This window comes from Lissotriton helveticus, chromosome 3_1, assembly GCF_964261635.1.
Source record: "Lissotriton helveticus chromosome 3_1, aLisHel1.1, whole genome shotgun sequence".
Lineage (NCBI taxonomy): Eukaryota > Metazoa > Chordata > Amphibia > Caudata > Salamandridae > Lissotriton > Lissotriton helveticus.
In genome coordinates, this window is record NC_136061.1 from 878,444,160 (window position 1) to 878,460,434 (window position 16,275).

The following is a 16,275-nucleotide window of genomic DNA, read 5'->3' on the forward strand; positions in this document are numbered from 1 at the left end:
TACCAAAACAGATTTTTCCATGGCTATCTTTGTATATGTTAAATCAAGACCAGTGGGCTTTACCAACGCTTGTTTGGTCTTGTTTACATGTTCAATAGGCTTATCTCACCTTCGACTCTTCAGTAAAAAGGGCATTTTGAGAGAAAGATCTAAACATCTGAGAGCTTATAGAAAACTAAATGCAAGAAATTGAGGCCTAGCCTCGCACACTGCTTTGCCCAGTGTCAGTATTCATTTTTCACCATAAAGAAGTCTATAGCAGTGCCCCCCGTTATGGACAAAAAAGAAACAAGTCTCTTATAGGTAATAAAATACATTTATTCTGACAAATTTGAAAACTATTGTACAGTACTCAAAAGAGATGTTTGTTTTACTGCCTTTTTTTTTTTAACAACAGGTATGGGTGTAGTTTACATAAATATTTTTCATTCATGGCACTAGGAACACAAGCATTTCTTCCTCTTAATAGTGTAGGCCTATCAACGGGAAACAATTGCAAGTACAGCGGCATACAACACTACAAATCGTAAAAAGAAAAACATAAAGGTACGATAATTACATAAGCATTTCAAACATTATTAATTTATTTGGCCAACATTTAGCTGCTCTGATCTTTATATGTACATTTTTATGTACAAACACGTATTTATATTTACAGGGTTCATCTTTATATAGTCTGTGAGAAAATAACTTGGTTAACTGCACACCACAAAATAAAGAGAATCAAAAACTGTTACAATATGGTAAATGGTTTAGGGCTATATACATTACATCTATAACACAACAAAATGTTTACCAATAAGAAAATCAATTGTATAATCCACTCTTCCCGGTAAAATGCAGAGACATGTCGAACAAGCATAGCTTTAACCCATGGAATACAAAAGAAAACTATATACAAGTTAACCTGAATACAAGTCAAATTTGTTTGTGCTCTACTTACTACAGGTGAAAAGGAAAATGTTCCATAATCTTGCAATCACTATGCAAAAGATTCCAGTACAGTAGCAGTAAATTAGAGCCTGAAGTAAATCACACTTAATACTACACTGGTCAACTTGCACCTTCACTCCGGCGAATAAATGGTAAATGCTCTCACAAAAGCACATGAAAACATATCTGGTTACATTAGAAGTTCATTAGAGACAAATGTTTTCCATTTACTCTTTTTTCCCTATTTAGGCTTAGATACCGAGGAAAAAGTGAATATGAAGATAGTGGCATGCAGGTGAGCATTACAAAGCAACACAGTAACCTACCCTGGACAGCTAAACAGCAATTTTCTTTTGAACAAACAGATTCCATTGACACTTAATTTTCAGCGTCTCGTGTATCTGGACCTATGACTTGGTCTAAAATGGGTATAATGTGCAGTTGTTTTAACAAGTTTCTCACAATAAATCTGATAGGGAGATTCTATTTACAGATCATATGCTGCAGTTAGTGTCTCATCTAAGAATAACCATGTTAGAAAAGGAAAAAAAGTTACTATAAAGAGTCTCTAAATTCCAGCTTGCAAAATCAGTAGCACATAAATGAAACTATTTTTTTTGCTGTCAAAGATTGCTACATAAAGGTAGAACATGTACAGTGTTAACAATGTGACATGTTCTAGATTGTTTTTTGATTTACTACAGATATGTCACCACCTGAATTCTGTGTTCCCAAAAGATGAGAGAGAATGAAACAAGTCACGAAAATTAAATCTTACAAAAGAGGTTTCAAAATTGAACCTTCCGCAGAGCTTCTAGAAAAGATACAGTGTTTAGTGGAGATATTTGCAACTCCCTCTTCCAGAGAAGATCTAAAAAAACGGTGATGCTCTGCAAGTGAATCACAGGCATTTTTACATAGGGTCCAGCTGCATTGCAGAGTATTGCTCTTCAAAATTGCTACTTGCAATGACTGGGTCAACCAAACCTTCCACGCCCTAAACTCACATTCTTCTTTGGACAAATATTTTTTGCCAAATAGGAACATTACATTGGCTTGACACAAAGACTGCTACAATTCTACTATGTTCACCATTCCCAAGCGCCCGGGAAAATGCCCCAAAATATAACAGGGAGAAACAATTAAGGCCATAAATGGAATTCATGTCTTGAGGCTTCTTGACTAACATCTTGTTTTGATTTCAAAGGTTCTAACCCTTTTATTTTTCTTCACCAATATCATTTTCCTCCACGCCTTCATCCTCCTCATCATCATCTGCATTTGGATTTTTGTCCACCTCCGACGTATCAGAGGATTCATGCAAGACAACATATTCCCTGCTGCTGAAGCCAAATTTTAGTACATCTTTCTCTTTCAGTTCATAGTAACGCTGTGGTTCAATCCTCTGGTTGTTCAGGTACGTGCCATTGCCAGAGCCAAGGTCAATGATGTATGGCCTCACTCTGCGACCAGTTTGACCATTAACGCGGGTAAACTCAACCAGCCTAGAAAAGAAAAGGATGTACAGATTATTAGACAATATACTACTGTATAATAAACACTGGTTTACAGGTAACATGTAGACATTAAAATACTTGTAAACATTTTCCCTGACAGAAGGTGAAATGTGTTCCTTCGAGAACTGAGGACACATGAAGTAGACAAATATACGCAAAGCTGAATAGAGACCATTGTGAAGGAGTTTAAGAATCGTATGTGGAACATACACTCTACAAAAGGATTCAGACTGTAAAAGCTGAAAAGACCCTGTATAACAATTCTAAACAAAAGAAAGGCAATTTATAATCCAACATTCAATCAATGACTTTAGTGAAGTCTTGAGCAGCCACACAAGCCAACTCACTCTTCGACTTGTACACAGCATTGGTCTGCATTAGACTAATGGAGACCCTACTTGGGTATTGTTTTGTATCTGAACATTTCTCAGGGTGCCTTTTTCTGGTTTCTGCGTACATTGTAAATATGTTAGGACAATTGCAATACAAATATATGAGAAAAGGGGAAGCAGGAGCAACATTGGTTCTCCAACAAAATAACCATTTGAAAGTAAAAAAAGACTAGCGGGAATAAAGAAGAGACGTTTAGATAAAACAACCAGTAAACTTTCTACACAGGCCCCCTCTTCCATTACGACCTCTTGAAGTGCTACAGATGGATGCTATGCCACCTAATGCAAGCAAGGAAATGGACTCCCAATCTCCACTGGATGGGTTGTACAAGACAACCATAACAGAGATGCAGTGGCCCCTCACAACCCGTACCTCTGTTTTTATGGCACCTCCTGCATCAATGTTAGCTACACCCCTGAAATGAAACATTTGAGGATATACTAGGCACAGTTCCCCCAGGCCAATTCCATTATGTATTTTAATGTCTTACTTTGTAGTATGCAAATGATAGCTTAATGGAAAGAAGAGTCTGGTTTTCCCTGGACGAGGAGGACTATTGTGCAGCAGTCATGCACCAGTCCCCTACTCTGCTTTCCTAATCCTCTAATAGGGAACAGATTAACAAGCATATACCGATCTAAAAATCGTGACAATCTGGGCTTCCAAAATGAATTTCTTGAGAAAAATGAAAAACTTCAACAAGATATTCTATTCAGGCAGAAGAAAAACACAAAATGGCGGCAACAGAAGAATGATCAAACTCCACCTACTTGATGAAATAAGAACTCAGTAGTATAAGCCCCCACCCCTTACCCTTCACCCCACTGTGACAATGTAAGCATCTAGGAGCCAGTTACAAGGCTTTCAAGCGTCTTAAAAAACAAAATCACATTTTTGTCCTCCTTTAAATAACTAACAAAAACCCCACTGCTTTGTAACCTATGCAGGGCATCAGGAAGGAAATAAGTCAAAAACTTCCAGAAGACAGAGGGTTCATAGGAACTAGAGATGGGAGTAGGCTTTTTTTGGGCTTGCACTTTTAGAAGGCTTGATTCCTTAATGATCATACTGAAATAATAATTCAGCTGAGCGCTGGTTCAAAGTCAGATACAGTCTGCACCGAACATAATGAAGCACAAGATAAGACACGCAGACTAAAGTCACCATTGAAGTACAACGTGACACTTGCCTATCTCACTCCTTGAGCAAACATACCAATTCACATTTCCCAGGTGCAATACACTTGCAGTGATCACACAATGACTCCATTTGTTTTGAGGGATACTAAAAGTAACCTATTTCCAAAAAAATAGGACAGAAATTCTTAGATTCATTTGTACTAAATATATAATGCTGCTGATTCTGCCCTAAACACTAATGTCTAATGTCTTTTCTTGCTTGTTATTCATTTACTTGCTATTTATATTTCATCGTACTTCCTAGTGCTTTCTGACATTTTCATTGATACATTTGTGCCAGAACTCTGCATCACGTTCTCACCAAAACTGATCTCAATTCCAGCTTTTACCTGATGTTTTCCCTACTTTTTGCACAGTATGCTTTAGGGCACTTCTTTTGTTTGATAAATTCCTTTGTTTTAAAACTTGCCTTCATAACCATTTCATTTAGCCCGCCTTGCTGTGTTATGCATCCACATCCTGGTTGTGTACTTTACCTCATTTTGTGTTTTCACGAGAGTAGTTGGAGCAACTTTGACATAATGTGGTCACTGATTTGCCCACTGTTCTGACATGAAGTCTTCTTTTAAAACGCCAGCCCAAAAACCAGGCGCAAATACAGTGTGTGACATTTAATGATCAAGAACACATACCAATGATCAACCCAAAGTCAGAACAACTCTGTGGATGCTGAAGAAGCATGGGAGAAACGCAGAATTTCTTTCACCAAAGGTTTTTAGGTTTCGCCTGGGGCACGGAGCTCCTAGCTCCGCCCCCAGGAGAAATCTTATGTCTCTACAGTGTACTGCTTAGTCCCGCCCTCTGTTCCATTGGCTAGCTCCATAAATGGAGGCTAGCCATTGGAACAGAGATCTGTCCGTCATGGCCGGACCAGATTCGTGGGCGTTCCCGAGATTTTTTCCCTCTCCACCCCTCTGTGCTCGTCATCTCGGCGGTGGGCGTGTTGTTTTTTTTATGTTTCTTTTCTTCAGTCCAGGCCGACCGCCGCCAGAAGAAGTCCAGGTGAGTGCCCGTTCTCGCCCCCCTCCCGCTGTCCGTGTGCCGTTCCCGCCCCCCCCTCCCGCTGTCCGTGTGCCGTTCCCGCCCCCCTCCTCCCGTTGACCGTGCGCCGTTCCTGCCCCCCCCTCCCGCTGTCCGTGAGTCTAACTGAGATATGCTCTTTTAAGGGAGGCTTTAGTTGTGTTAATAACCAGCAGATGTTAGCTGGAAGGGCGGGGTGTTCCGTGCTTGAAATATGACTTTAATCCCTACTTGTTTGTGTATGCAGCAGCAGTATTCGTTTGAGCCTCGACTTTGTGCACGAGAAACAATCCCAGCTGAGTTGGGCAGCAATATTCCATAGCAGCCACTAGAGGGAGCCCTTGCCCTGACTGTTTTAGAGGCACTCGTAAAAGCCGCGGCCGTGCCAGAGGAGGGGACAAGATGCCTCGGGAAAAGGCGAGCCTGTCTGCACGCTGGCGTCGGAAAATCACGACACCTTGGGTGGAACTGGTCTTTGAAATGTAATTCGACTGCGTCATTGTATGTGCTGAAAACTGCAAGTACCAGACTGCCTCACGATGTGACGTAAAGCCCAGAGTTATCTGTCATGTAAATAACGCCAGGCTAGGCATCTAACGTGCACCGTCTGCAACGAGGAGATGTGTCCCTTATCTGGAAAATGCTTCTTACATTCTGGATCGCGTCTAACAGCAAAATATCACAAATAGCAGCTCCCCGGTTCAAATCTCCGGAATTCGCTTTGCCAGATACACACCGACTGCCTCAAATGTCCGTCTTCAACTCAAGCAGGACTCGTTTAACAGCGCTATGGATGCGGTGGGATCCACCGCCACCACCGACGCCGTTACCCTCTTAAGGTGGAGTTCTTGTTTGGGTTTGAATGCAGGGGGTGGCAGGTACTTAGTGTGTGTCATGTGGGGGGTGTCAAGCATTCCTCCGCAAGCCTAGACTGAAGATTCCACAGTAAGGTTGGGCAGGGGTGTCCCCGAAATGGGTTGCTCGGTCCGGACCACGCAAATGGAGTGTACATTAACGGGTAGGGGGCTGCTCTCTATGACGATAATGAGCACATTTATTATCGAGTATGACGGAAGCGGTGCAGTGTGCCATCATGCATATAGCGCTTAATGTACGGGTTCTAAACGCAGCACTAACAAGTGTATGTGTCACTGATCTCGATTGAGCACATTGTATCTACCTAAGAAGGGGCGGAGCATCGCCTTGGGGGTCCTAGCCTTTGATCTGCAGTTTGTACACAGACGTACTTTTAAGTAGAGAACTGCGGCTCCCACGGAGAATCGATATGTTTGCATACAGGAGCAGCTTGACACCACGGTAGGACAGAGGCAGAAAAATTGGACCGGGTCCCAGAATAAAAGTGGCCTCTATTAGCACGTAGTTTAAGAAATTGGCTCACATTTGAAAATTCGGGGCAGTTTTGAACTTGTAAATACACGCTGCCCAGGTGTTTTGCAAGGTGTGGAAGACTGCATGTGTCTGTGCTTGCTGCAGGAAAGGTTGGTGGTAATAGGGAAACCCACATTAAAATTGAATCACAGACCATAAAACAAGCCCAAAAAGTGGCCCACACACTGTCATGTCAGATCAGCCCTCCGGCCGGATTCCCACACAGGCCTGCCCGACACGGTCTCACCTGAGTGTATTGTGTTCTAGGATGTGATAAGTATACCTCCCTTGAGGCTTCAGGGACGGCGTGTCTCCTCTCTAGCATAAGAGTATGGCAAATGTGAAGATGGCATTCCGTCACGAGGAACTAAACCACCCCACATGGGGGCGGATGCAGAGAGGCATAAAAGCAGCAGGGGTCTGATCGTGAACTATGTGTTATAAAGTCTCCGTGACCTCACAGGAGGTGGGGGCTCCTGGGATATCGGCGCAGACAGACTCGTTAGCCCTGATTTCACCTGAGCCTCTCGGGTAGGCCGTTAGTCCAGAGCTCCGTCTTCCTGAACTCTCACGAGTCTCACTGCTTGGCAGAAAGATCCAGGTCTCTTCCCTATTGGCACAGTCCGTCCAGATCGGTACACAGTCAGTCCTCCCTGACTAGTTACTATTGCCCAAACCTCAATGGATAGACGTCGGCAGGATGAAATGCTGAGTTGTGGTGCGGTTTGAGCCTGTCACTGCAGGTAGTGTACAGATTTCAACAGAGATCGTTCAGTTCACAATGTTTCTTCAAATACCATATTGACGTCTATTACTCGATTTTCTGCAGAGCAATTGAATGTTCTGCTGTTTTAATTGAATGTTCTGCTGTTTTAATTGAATGTTCTGCTGTTTTTAAACAAAAAGCCTGGTCTACCATAAGAATTTCTGTATCTTTACCATAGCAAAAGTTATCGCGATAGAAGAACAAGCTACTATTAATATGTGTCTTTCCTGCGTGTCTTGTCAACCGGGTCGAATGTTTCTTTAATGCATTCTTATAATGTGCGGACTTTACCCGAAGGTGTCCGTCCGTGTGCCGTCCCCCCTCCCGTTGTCCGTGTGCCGTCCCCCCCCGCTGTCTGTGTGCCGTCCCCCCCTGTCCGTGTGCCGTCCCCGCTCCCGCTGTCCGTGTGCCGTCCCCCCTCCCGCTGTCCGTATGCCGTCCCCCCTCCCGCTGTCCGTGTGCCGCCCCCCCTTCCCGCTGTCCGTGTGCCGCCCCCCTTCCCGCTGTCCGTGTGCCCGTTGCTGTGGTGAGCTGTGCGTTTCCTTCAGCTTCTGGGGCGACTGTGGTGTTCTGGCAAAATCATTACTTGGAAGACGTGAGGAAAGTTTTTGTGAAATCTCTCTGCGTGGTTAGTGCACTAGTGTGAGCTTAGTAGCTGGAGGTACAAACCCACCCTGCTTGTATTCCAGGTTATTGTGCACACCTTGTGCCTGTGGGCGTCGTTCAACATCTTGCTCAGTGTCTTTCTGGGAGTTTGCTTGGGCTGTGGTCTGTGATTGAGGTTATGTAGATAGATCGCTTTATTATTTTGTTAGGCAAAGGACTGCCCACAGTCTGTTCAGAATGGGCTGTGGTGGAATCCAGACTAGTCTGGGCTCTGCACGGAGGTGGCAGGGTTTAGCTGGTTTCTGATGTTTGCATCTTGCCATGTCACCATAGCTGAACACCTTCCATATGAGATATCTTAAAAAAAGCCAATTTAAACGAACATATGGTTGTCACATCTTAGCGCTCGGAATTGACCTAGGTGATGTTTCGGTGATTTACAAAACTGTATGGGTAGCACATTGATAGAACATGTGGACAACTGAAGCGCGTCACTAAAGTGGAACCGGGTGTAAGTTGAGATTCCAGACACTTCGGACCCCCGGACACATGGGCTGGAACGGAATCAGTCAGTCACGTGTCATGCAGTGCTTGACATGAATCACTCGGCCTAAGCCCGACTTTATTCTAAGGCGCTGGCATGTCATGCGGCGTGGGAAGTGACGGGCCGGGTGGGGACATCGAGGGGGTCCGATTTGCTCTTCTATCCATTCTGCCGTTGCTTTTTTTCTCAGCTCATTATCGCCTTGTGATTATCACCATGTGATGAACACTTGGTGTTTGGGGCCAGTTTTCATTTTTCGCTTGCAAAGCCAAATAATTCTCCCGAGGCCACCACTACAAATGTCATCACTTATGAATGCGGCCAAAAATGTCAGCTCGGTCAAAAACAGCGTGTACCCTGCTGGTAGTTAATAGAATCGAGGTTCTTGCAGGAAATTGACTAATGCGTGCTGTGATTTCCAGTAACACTATATTTACTTCCAGCGTGTCCGTGTCTTTTCCAAAACACAGTTGTGACTGCAGCTGAGTGTCTCAGCTTGATGAGTGGCATTTGCCAGAGATTAAACTATTGGCAATGTAAATGACAATGCCATTTATGTATCTGTTTTCAAAACCAACACATAAATACAAATTTTGTCATTTACAATGCCAAAAGCTCAAACTTTTCAAAAGGCGAAACCATTGCATTGTAAATGCTTGTTTCATTATTGCTGTTCTGTGCATGAAAGGCATGAGACGACTGAATCCTAAAGGAGACATAGGTTTTGTAGTGTGGGATCACGTTTAGCGAACAAGAGGACCAAACTTGCATGGAGAGGATATTGCCATACAAGGAGAAAAAAAGATTACCCTCGAAATTTGTTGATGCTAAGAATGTAAACAGTTATATCTTATAAATTACTCCACCATTTAATTTATATAATTCGTTAAGCCATTAGTGCGAATGTTGAAACAAACGGTTGAATTTAGACTGGTTTGTGCCCTTGGCTAATGTGAAAGGACAAAGGATTTTGGTTATTGTCATGGATTTAACACAATTTCAGCTAATAAGACCATTAAGCACAAGTTATGTGAACTTGTTGATGCCCTATCTAAAATATGTAAAATAATTTTTATTTTAACTAAAACCAGCATCTCTAGCATCTGCAAGGTCGCAAGAAAATGACAACGTATCAAATACTTTTACCTACTCATCAGGGGAAGCAAAAGAAGCAGTTTATTTTCTCTTCCATTTAAAATGCGAACCACTGCCACCTATGTTGAAGGAGCAGTTAAGGTCCAGTCTCATTTGCAGGGAATTAAAATTCCATGCATGTACCCAGACGACCACCAACATTGGTTCAAAAGGGACTATTAGCCAGGACAGAAGAAACAATATGGCCACACCAAATGAAAGGTCTAGAAATTACAATGAGACGCCAATCTCCTTGATCATTAAAACACTGTAAAGTACTATTAGGAGAGCACTATCCTCTTTCTCAAGCTTGAAATCAGACCCCTCTGGTAGACCAAGATGCAATGCCAGTCCATCGTTCTGGGAAACCGCCTTTACAACGTAGTATTTACCACACAATGCCTTTACAATTAAATGGTAGACATATATAGGGTAAGTGTGTGTGTGTGTGTGTATACACAAACTATATATATATATATATATATATATATATATATATATATATATATATATATATATATATATATATATATATATATATATATATATATTGTAGCTCTTGCTTGATCCGAAGTACTAGGAATCACTCGAACTACATCAAAGGCTCCAAGCAACAGCCTTTATTCAAAAGGTATGGAAAACATGCTTCGGCAGGATCCTTTTAGCAGTCACACGCCAGCCTGACGCGTTTCGATAATTCTCCTCAGAGGCTTGTGGCGGATGAAGTGCACTGCCTTACTTCCCGTTTTTCTCCTCTCATGGCGCACACCTGTTTTGGTACTGCGCTGCGGTTTATGGGAATTGTAGTGCCGTTTAAATGTGCAATGTTCTGCTGGCTTCGTTTCAAGGCCCTGGATGGGCCCCCGCCTCCGATGTTTTCCTAAATCCTGTGTGATGTAGCTCCGAAAATGGGCTGGCAGGATGACAGTCCACACGGCTCCCAAGTTACCAGGATGGTGCATTCCCGACGGCTCGGCTGCCGTTTTAACATTGTAGCTCTTGCTTGATCCGAAGTACTAGGAATCACTCGAACTACATCAAAGGCTCCAAGCAACAGCCTTTATTCAAAAGGTATGGAAAACATGCTTCGGCAGGATCCTTTTAGCAGTCACACGCCAGCCTGACGCGTTTCGATAATTCTCCTCAGAGGCTTGTGGCGGATGAAGTGCACTGCCTTACTTCCCGTTTTTCTCCTCTCATGGCGCACACCTGTTTTGGTACTGCGCTGCGGTTTATGGGAATTGTAGTGCCGTTTAAATGTGCAATGTTCTGCTGGCTTCGTTTCAAGGCCCTGGATGGGCCCCCGCCTCCGATGTTTTCCTAAATCCTGTGTGATGTAGCTCCGAAAATGGGCTGGCAGGATGACAGTCCACACGGCTCCCAAGTTACCAGGATGGTGCATTCCCGACGGCTCGGCTGCCGTTTTAACATTGTAGCTCTTGCTTGATCCGAAGTACTAGGAATCACTCGAACTACATCAAAGGCTCCAAGCAACAGCCTTTATTCAAAAGGTATGGAAAACATGCTTCGGCAGGATCCTTTTAGCAGTCACACGCCAGCCTGACGCGTTTCGATAATTCTCCTCAGAGGCTTGTGGCGGATGAAGTGCACTGCCTTACTTCCCGTTTTTCTCCTCTCATGGCGCACACCTGTTTTGGTACTGCGCTGCGGTTTATGGGAATTGTAGTGCCGTTTAAATGTGCAATGTTCTGCTGGCTTCGTTTCAAGGCCCTGGATGGGCCCCCGCCTCCGATGTTTTCCTAAATCCTGTGTGATGTAGCTCCGAAAATGGGCTGGCAGGATGACAGTCCACACGGCTCCCAAGTTACCAGGATGGTGCATTCCCGACGGCTCGGCTGCCGTTTTAACATTGTAGCTCTTGCTTGATCCGAAGTACTAGGAATCACTCGAACTACATCAAAGGCTCCAAGCAACAGCCTTTATTCAAAAGGTATGGAAAACATGCTTCGGCAGGATCCTTTTAGCAGTCACACGCCAGCCTGACGCGTTTCGATAATTCTCCTCAGAGGCTTGTGGCGGATGAAGTGCACTGCCTTACTTCCCGTTTTTCTCCTCTCATGGCGCACACCTGTTTTGGTACTGCGCTGCGGTTTATGGGAATTGTAGTGCCGTTTAAATGTGCAATGTTCTGCTGGCTTCGTTTCAAGGCCCTGGATGGGCCCCCGCCTCCGATGTTTTCCTAAATCCTGTGTGATGTAGCTCCGAAAATGGGCTGGCAGGATGACAGTCCACACGGCTCCCAAGTTACCAGGATGGTGCATTCCCGACGGCTCGGCTGCCGTTTTAACATTGTAGCTCTTGCTTGATCCGAAGTACTAGGAATCACTCGAACTACATCAAAGGCTCCAAGCAACAGCCTTTATTCAAAAGGTATGGAAAACATGCTTCGGCAGGATCCTTTTAGCAGTCACACGCCAGCCTGACGCGTTTCGATAATTCTCCTCAGAGGCTTGTGGCGGATGAAGTGCACTGCCTTACTTCCCGTTTTTCTCCTCTCATGGCGCACACCTGTTTTGGTACTGCGCTGCGGTTTATGGGAATTGTAGTGCCGTTTAAATGTGCAATGTTCTGCTGGCTTCGTTTCAAGGCCCTGGATGGGCCCCCGCCTCCGATGTTTTCCTAAATCCTGTGTGATGTAGCTCCGAAAATGGGCTGGCAGGATGACAGTCCACACGGCTCCCAAGTTACCAGGATGGTGCATTCCCGACGGCTCGGCTGCCGTTTTAACATTGTAGCTCTTGCTTGATCCGAAGTACTAGGAATCACTCGAACTACATCAAGGCTCCAAGCAACAGCCTTTATTCAAAAGGTATGGAAAACATGCTTCGGCAGGATCCTTTTAGCAGTCACACGCCAGCCTGACGCGTTTCGATAATTCTCCTCAGAGGCTTGTGGCGGATGAAGTGCACTGCCTTACTTCCCGTTTTTCTCCTCTCATGGCGCACACCTGTTTTGGTACTGCGCTGCGGTTTATGGGAATTGTAGTGCCGTTTAAATGTGCAATGTTCTGCTGGCTTCGTTTCAAGGCCCTGGATGGGCCCCCGCCTCCGATGTTTTCCTAAATCCTGTGTGATGTAGCTCCGAAAATGGGCTGGCAGGATGACAGTCCACACGGCTCCCAAGTTACCAGGATGGTGCATTCCCGACGGCTCGGCTGCCGTTTTAACATTGTAGCTCTTGCTTGATCCGAAGTACTAGGAATCACTCGAACTACATCAAAGGCTCCAAGCAACAGCCTTTATTCAAAAGGTATGGAAAACATGCTTCGGCAGGATCCTTTTAGCAGTCACACGCCAGCCTGACGCGTTTCGATAATTCTCCTCAGAGGCTTGTGGCGGATGAAGTGCACTGCCTTACTTCCCGTTTTTCTCCTCTCATGGCGCACACCTGGATTTAGGAAAACATCGGAGGCGGGGGCCCATCCAGGGCCTTGAAACGAAGCCAGCAGAACATTGCACATTTAAACGGCACTACAATTCCCATAAACCGCAGCGCAGTACCAAAACAGGTGTGCGCCATGAGAGGAGAAAAACGGGAAGTAAGGCAGTGCACTTCATCCGCCACAAGCCTCTGAGGAGAATTATCGAAACGCGTCAGGCTGGCGTGTGACTGCTAAAAGGATCCTGCCGAAGCATGTTTTCCATACCTTTTGAATAAAGGCTGTTGCTTGGAGCCTTTGATGTAGTTAGAGTGATTCCTAGTACTTCGGATCAAGCAAGAGCTACAATATATATATACACACACATACATATGCACACACACATATATACATACACACACATATACATACACATATCTACACCTGCATATATCTACACATACATGGGTGTATATATATAATTTTTTTGAAGAGTTTAGGGGTGGGTAAGGATATTGGGTGGTAGGGGTTATCTTTATGGGAGAGCGAGTTTAAAGGTTGGTGAGGAAAAATATATCATATATTATAGTCACTGAAAAAACCCAAACATCACTGGGACATTATAAATCTTTTTTCTTCAATAACGCCAAAACTACTGAACAGATTAATACCAAATTACAAAACACACATTTTCTGGACAAAGATTGAGTTTTCTGCCAAACTTGGTGTAATTTTGTTCAGCGTTTTGGACTGCAGCCGTCTCTAAAAAACCTCTATAGGAAATTGCATGGGAAAAACGTGGTTTTTAAACACCTCCCTGTTTTTCTCGCTCCCCTATGTAACGAATCACCCTAAAAACTTTCCAGACAGCAGCTGGAGTGGCAGACTAGTTCAGGATTTTTGTCAAACTGCGTCAAAGTTATTTGCATAACTAAAAATACTATGCCTATGGAAACTAGGTCATGACTATAACTACCAACCAGCGACCGCCAGTAAGAAATATATTTGTAGGGTTATGTATATATACACCCCTATTGAGAGATATATACACACACACACACACTTAAATAGGAGTTTCACTTACTTGATAAATACTTACCATTTTGTTGTAAATTAAAAAAATATATATATAGTTCTTCAAACATATGAACCAGACCTGTATAATTTGCCCTCTACCCGCTGCTGCCCGAATAGCATAACTAATAGCAAAAATCATGACTACAGGTCTCTTATTTGTTTCCCTGAGGTTTGGAGACCTCAGGACCCTGCATCAAAAGTGGTAGCTTAGTGATGGCGATCACACCCTACAGAGTGAACTATTAAAATAAATAGATTACACACACACACAAAAATGCATCCTGTTCCCAACGTAACTAAAAGGAAAAAGTTGGTTGAAAATAAATAAAAAAAATAAATAAAAAAAAAAAAGTAAAAATAGCACGGTGACCAAGTTGTCTATATGAATTGCAGCAAAGACTCGCTAATGAGCCATGGGTGAAGAGTTTTGGAGATGAAGTCAGAACTTCAAAGGAGGAGAGGCCAATTCTAGTTGGGGGCACTGCCCTAGAACCATCGAGTTAAACTGAATAACAAAGGTTACCCTGTCAAAAAACCAGAGATCCTCCGGCTTCTCCAGACACTGGGCACGATAGTAATTGTGCATCTATGCACTATGACTGATCCCCTAGTTAGCATTGCTATGGCACGAATGTTGATGTACTCATGTTCATAACCAGTCAGTTCAAACAAAACTGCTCAGCATTAAGTAAAACAATGGTTGCGCACCAGAGTGGGGATGTTAGTGAAACCAGAGACAAATAGTGGGGCACGCTTTGTACTGATTTCTTACAACTTTACCTCTAGGGCATATTATGCTTCAGTGGAAGAGTAATGGACTTCTCCTCATGAATGTATTCCAAATTCTGAAGGGAGAAAACATTTGGAGCTGCATGTATCTTACTTCTGATGAACTACACCGAATTCTAAAAGTGGGCTTAAAATGGCCAGGGTTGCCCCTACTGGAAGTAGGGTGATTCACCACGTAGAAGAGCTATCTGTTCAATGATGTTCGGGACTTCCAAGAATAAAGCAGGCATAGGAAAGTTTGGCTTAAATATGTTAAGCTCGCTGTTAGTCTTGCTTTATTCCTGTGAAATAGTTTCTTTAGATTGCAAGCATGAATCTCTGAAAGTGTACACTTTTCTCCAATGGGCATACCATACTTTTCCTCTTCTCTTGCCAAGCGGTGTTGCCAGTATAAAAAAAATGGCAAATGTCTTCCTGCCCAAATAAACATGAAGTAATATAAGTATGACCCCGTGTGACGGCTGCTCTACGCGACACACCGCGTCGGAGCGTGGGACTAGGTGAAGAGGTCACCCGTCCGCGTCTATGAGATAACTGTCACATTACGCAGACCCCACGGGAGCAGCTTTGGGGCACTTACGCCCACCAGTGAGAGGTATCCCTACGACGCAGGAACCCCCCTTGCTGGAGTCGGCAACCACACCGGTTGTATCCTTCACATGCCTCAGCCCTGTGCGGGGCACATCACTAAGTTTATGAGCACACCCTAGGTCCTGAAGAATTGCCAATAGGGCATGAAACATGTTGACCTGTTCACAGATGAGGGTTGAACGGGACTAACTTTCCTTAACTACTGTAGTCCCATTGCCCCTCTTGTTTTATACAAGGTGGTGGACTACACGAATAAAGATAAAGGAGTAGACTACACCAACCTTTTTTAACACACTTCACTCACGCTCACTACTTCACATTCTAGGGGCCCTCACACCCACTCACTCACCGGCAAGGAACAAAAGATCAACACAAGAGTGTAGCACTTGGTGCTACCCGTCAGGCATTGCAGCGCCGGCGTGACGTTGGAGCAGGAAGCCGATGATGAAACGAAACGACTAGCTGGTGATATGACAACAGCCGTTAAACCAGCCTGTTGTGTGAGGCATCCCTAGTTCCGAGAAGGGATACCTTTCCCTGTTTCACTTTGGTACATTAACATCTTTGCACCCCACGAAGAGAGGAGGACAGCTCACTGCACTACGCTATTACCTTCCCCAGGGGAACTGTGTGCATCTTTTTGTTTTACAGATTGATGGGACACGCACACTGGACCCCTATAAATATTGTCCCCCCCTGTGTCCCTCCCTGTTGTTGACTGACCCCCCCCCCCCGTGTGATACGAACCTATTGGGAAGGGTATGATAGCTGGAGGCAAATTACTTTGCTACCAATTATCCGTTAGAAAGAATAACAAGCATTTACAATGCAACGGTTTCGCATTTGGAGAAGTTAGAGCTATTGGCATTGTAAATGACAAAATTTGTATTTATGTGTTGGTTTTGAAAACAGATAAATAAATGGCATTGTCATTTACA

At 44.0% G+C, this 16,275-nt stretch overlaps 1 protein-coding gene across 1 annotated transcript in view; it reads right to left on the reverse strand.

Annotated features, from left to right (window-relative positions):
- Nucleotides 1-300: 300 nt before the first annotated feature.
- Nucleotides 301-16,275, reverse strand: part of SNIP1 (Smad nuclear interacting protein 1) — a 44,529-nt gene continuing 28,554 nt past the window's right edge. Inside the window, exon 4 of the mRNA XM_078681216.1 lies at nt 301-2,438. Coding sequence (XP_078537342.1) covers nt 2,153-2,438 — 286 coding nt within the window. The 3' untranslated portion in view covers nt 301-2,152. The remainder of the gene's footprint in view (nt 2,439-16,275) is intronic.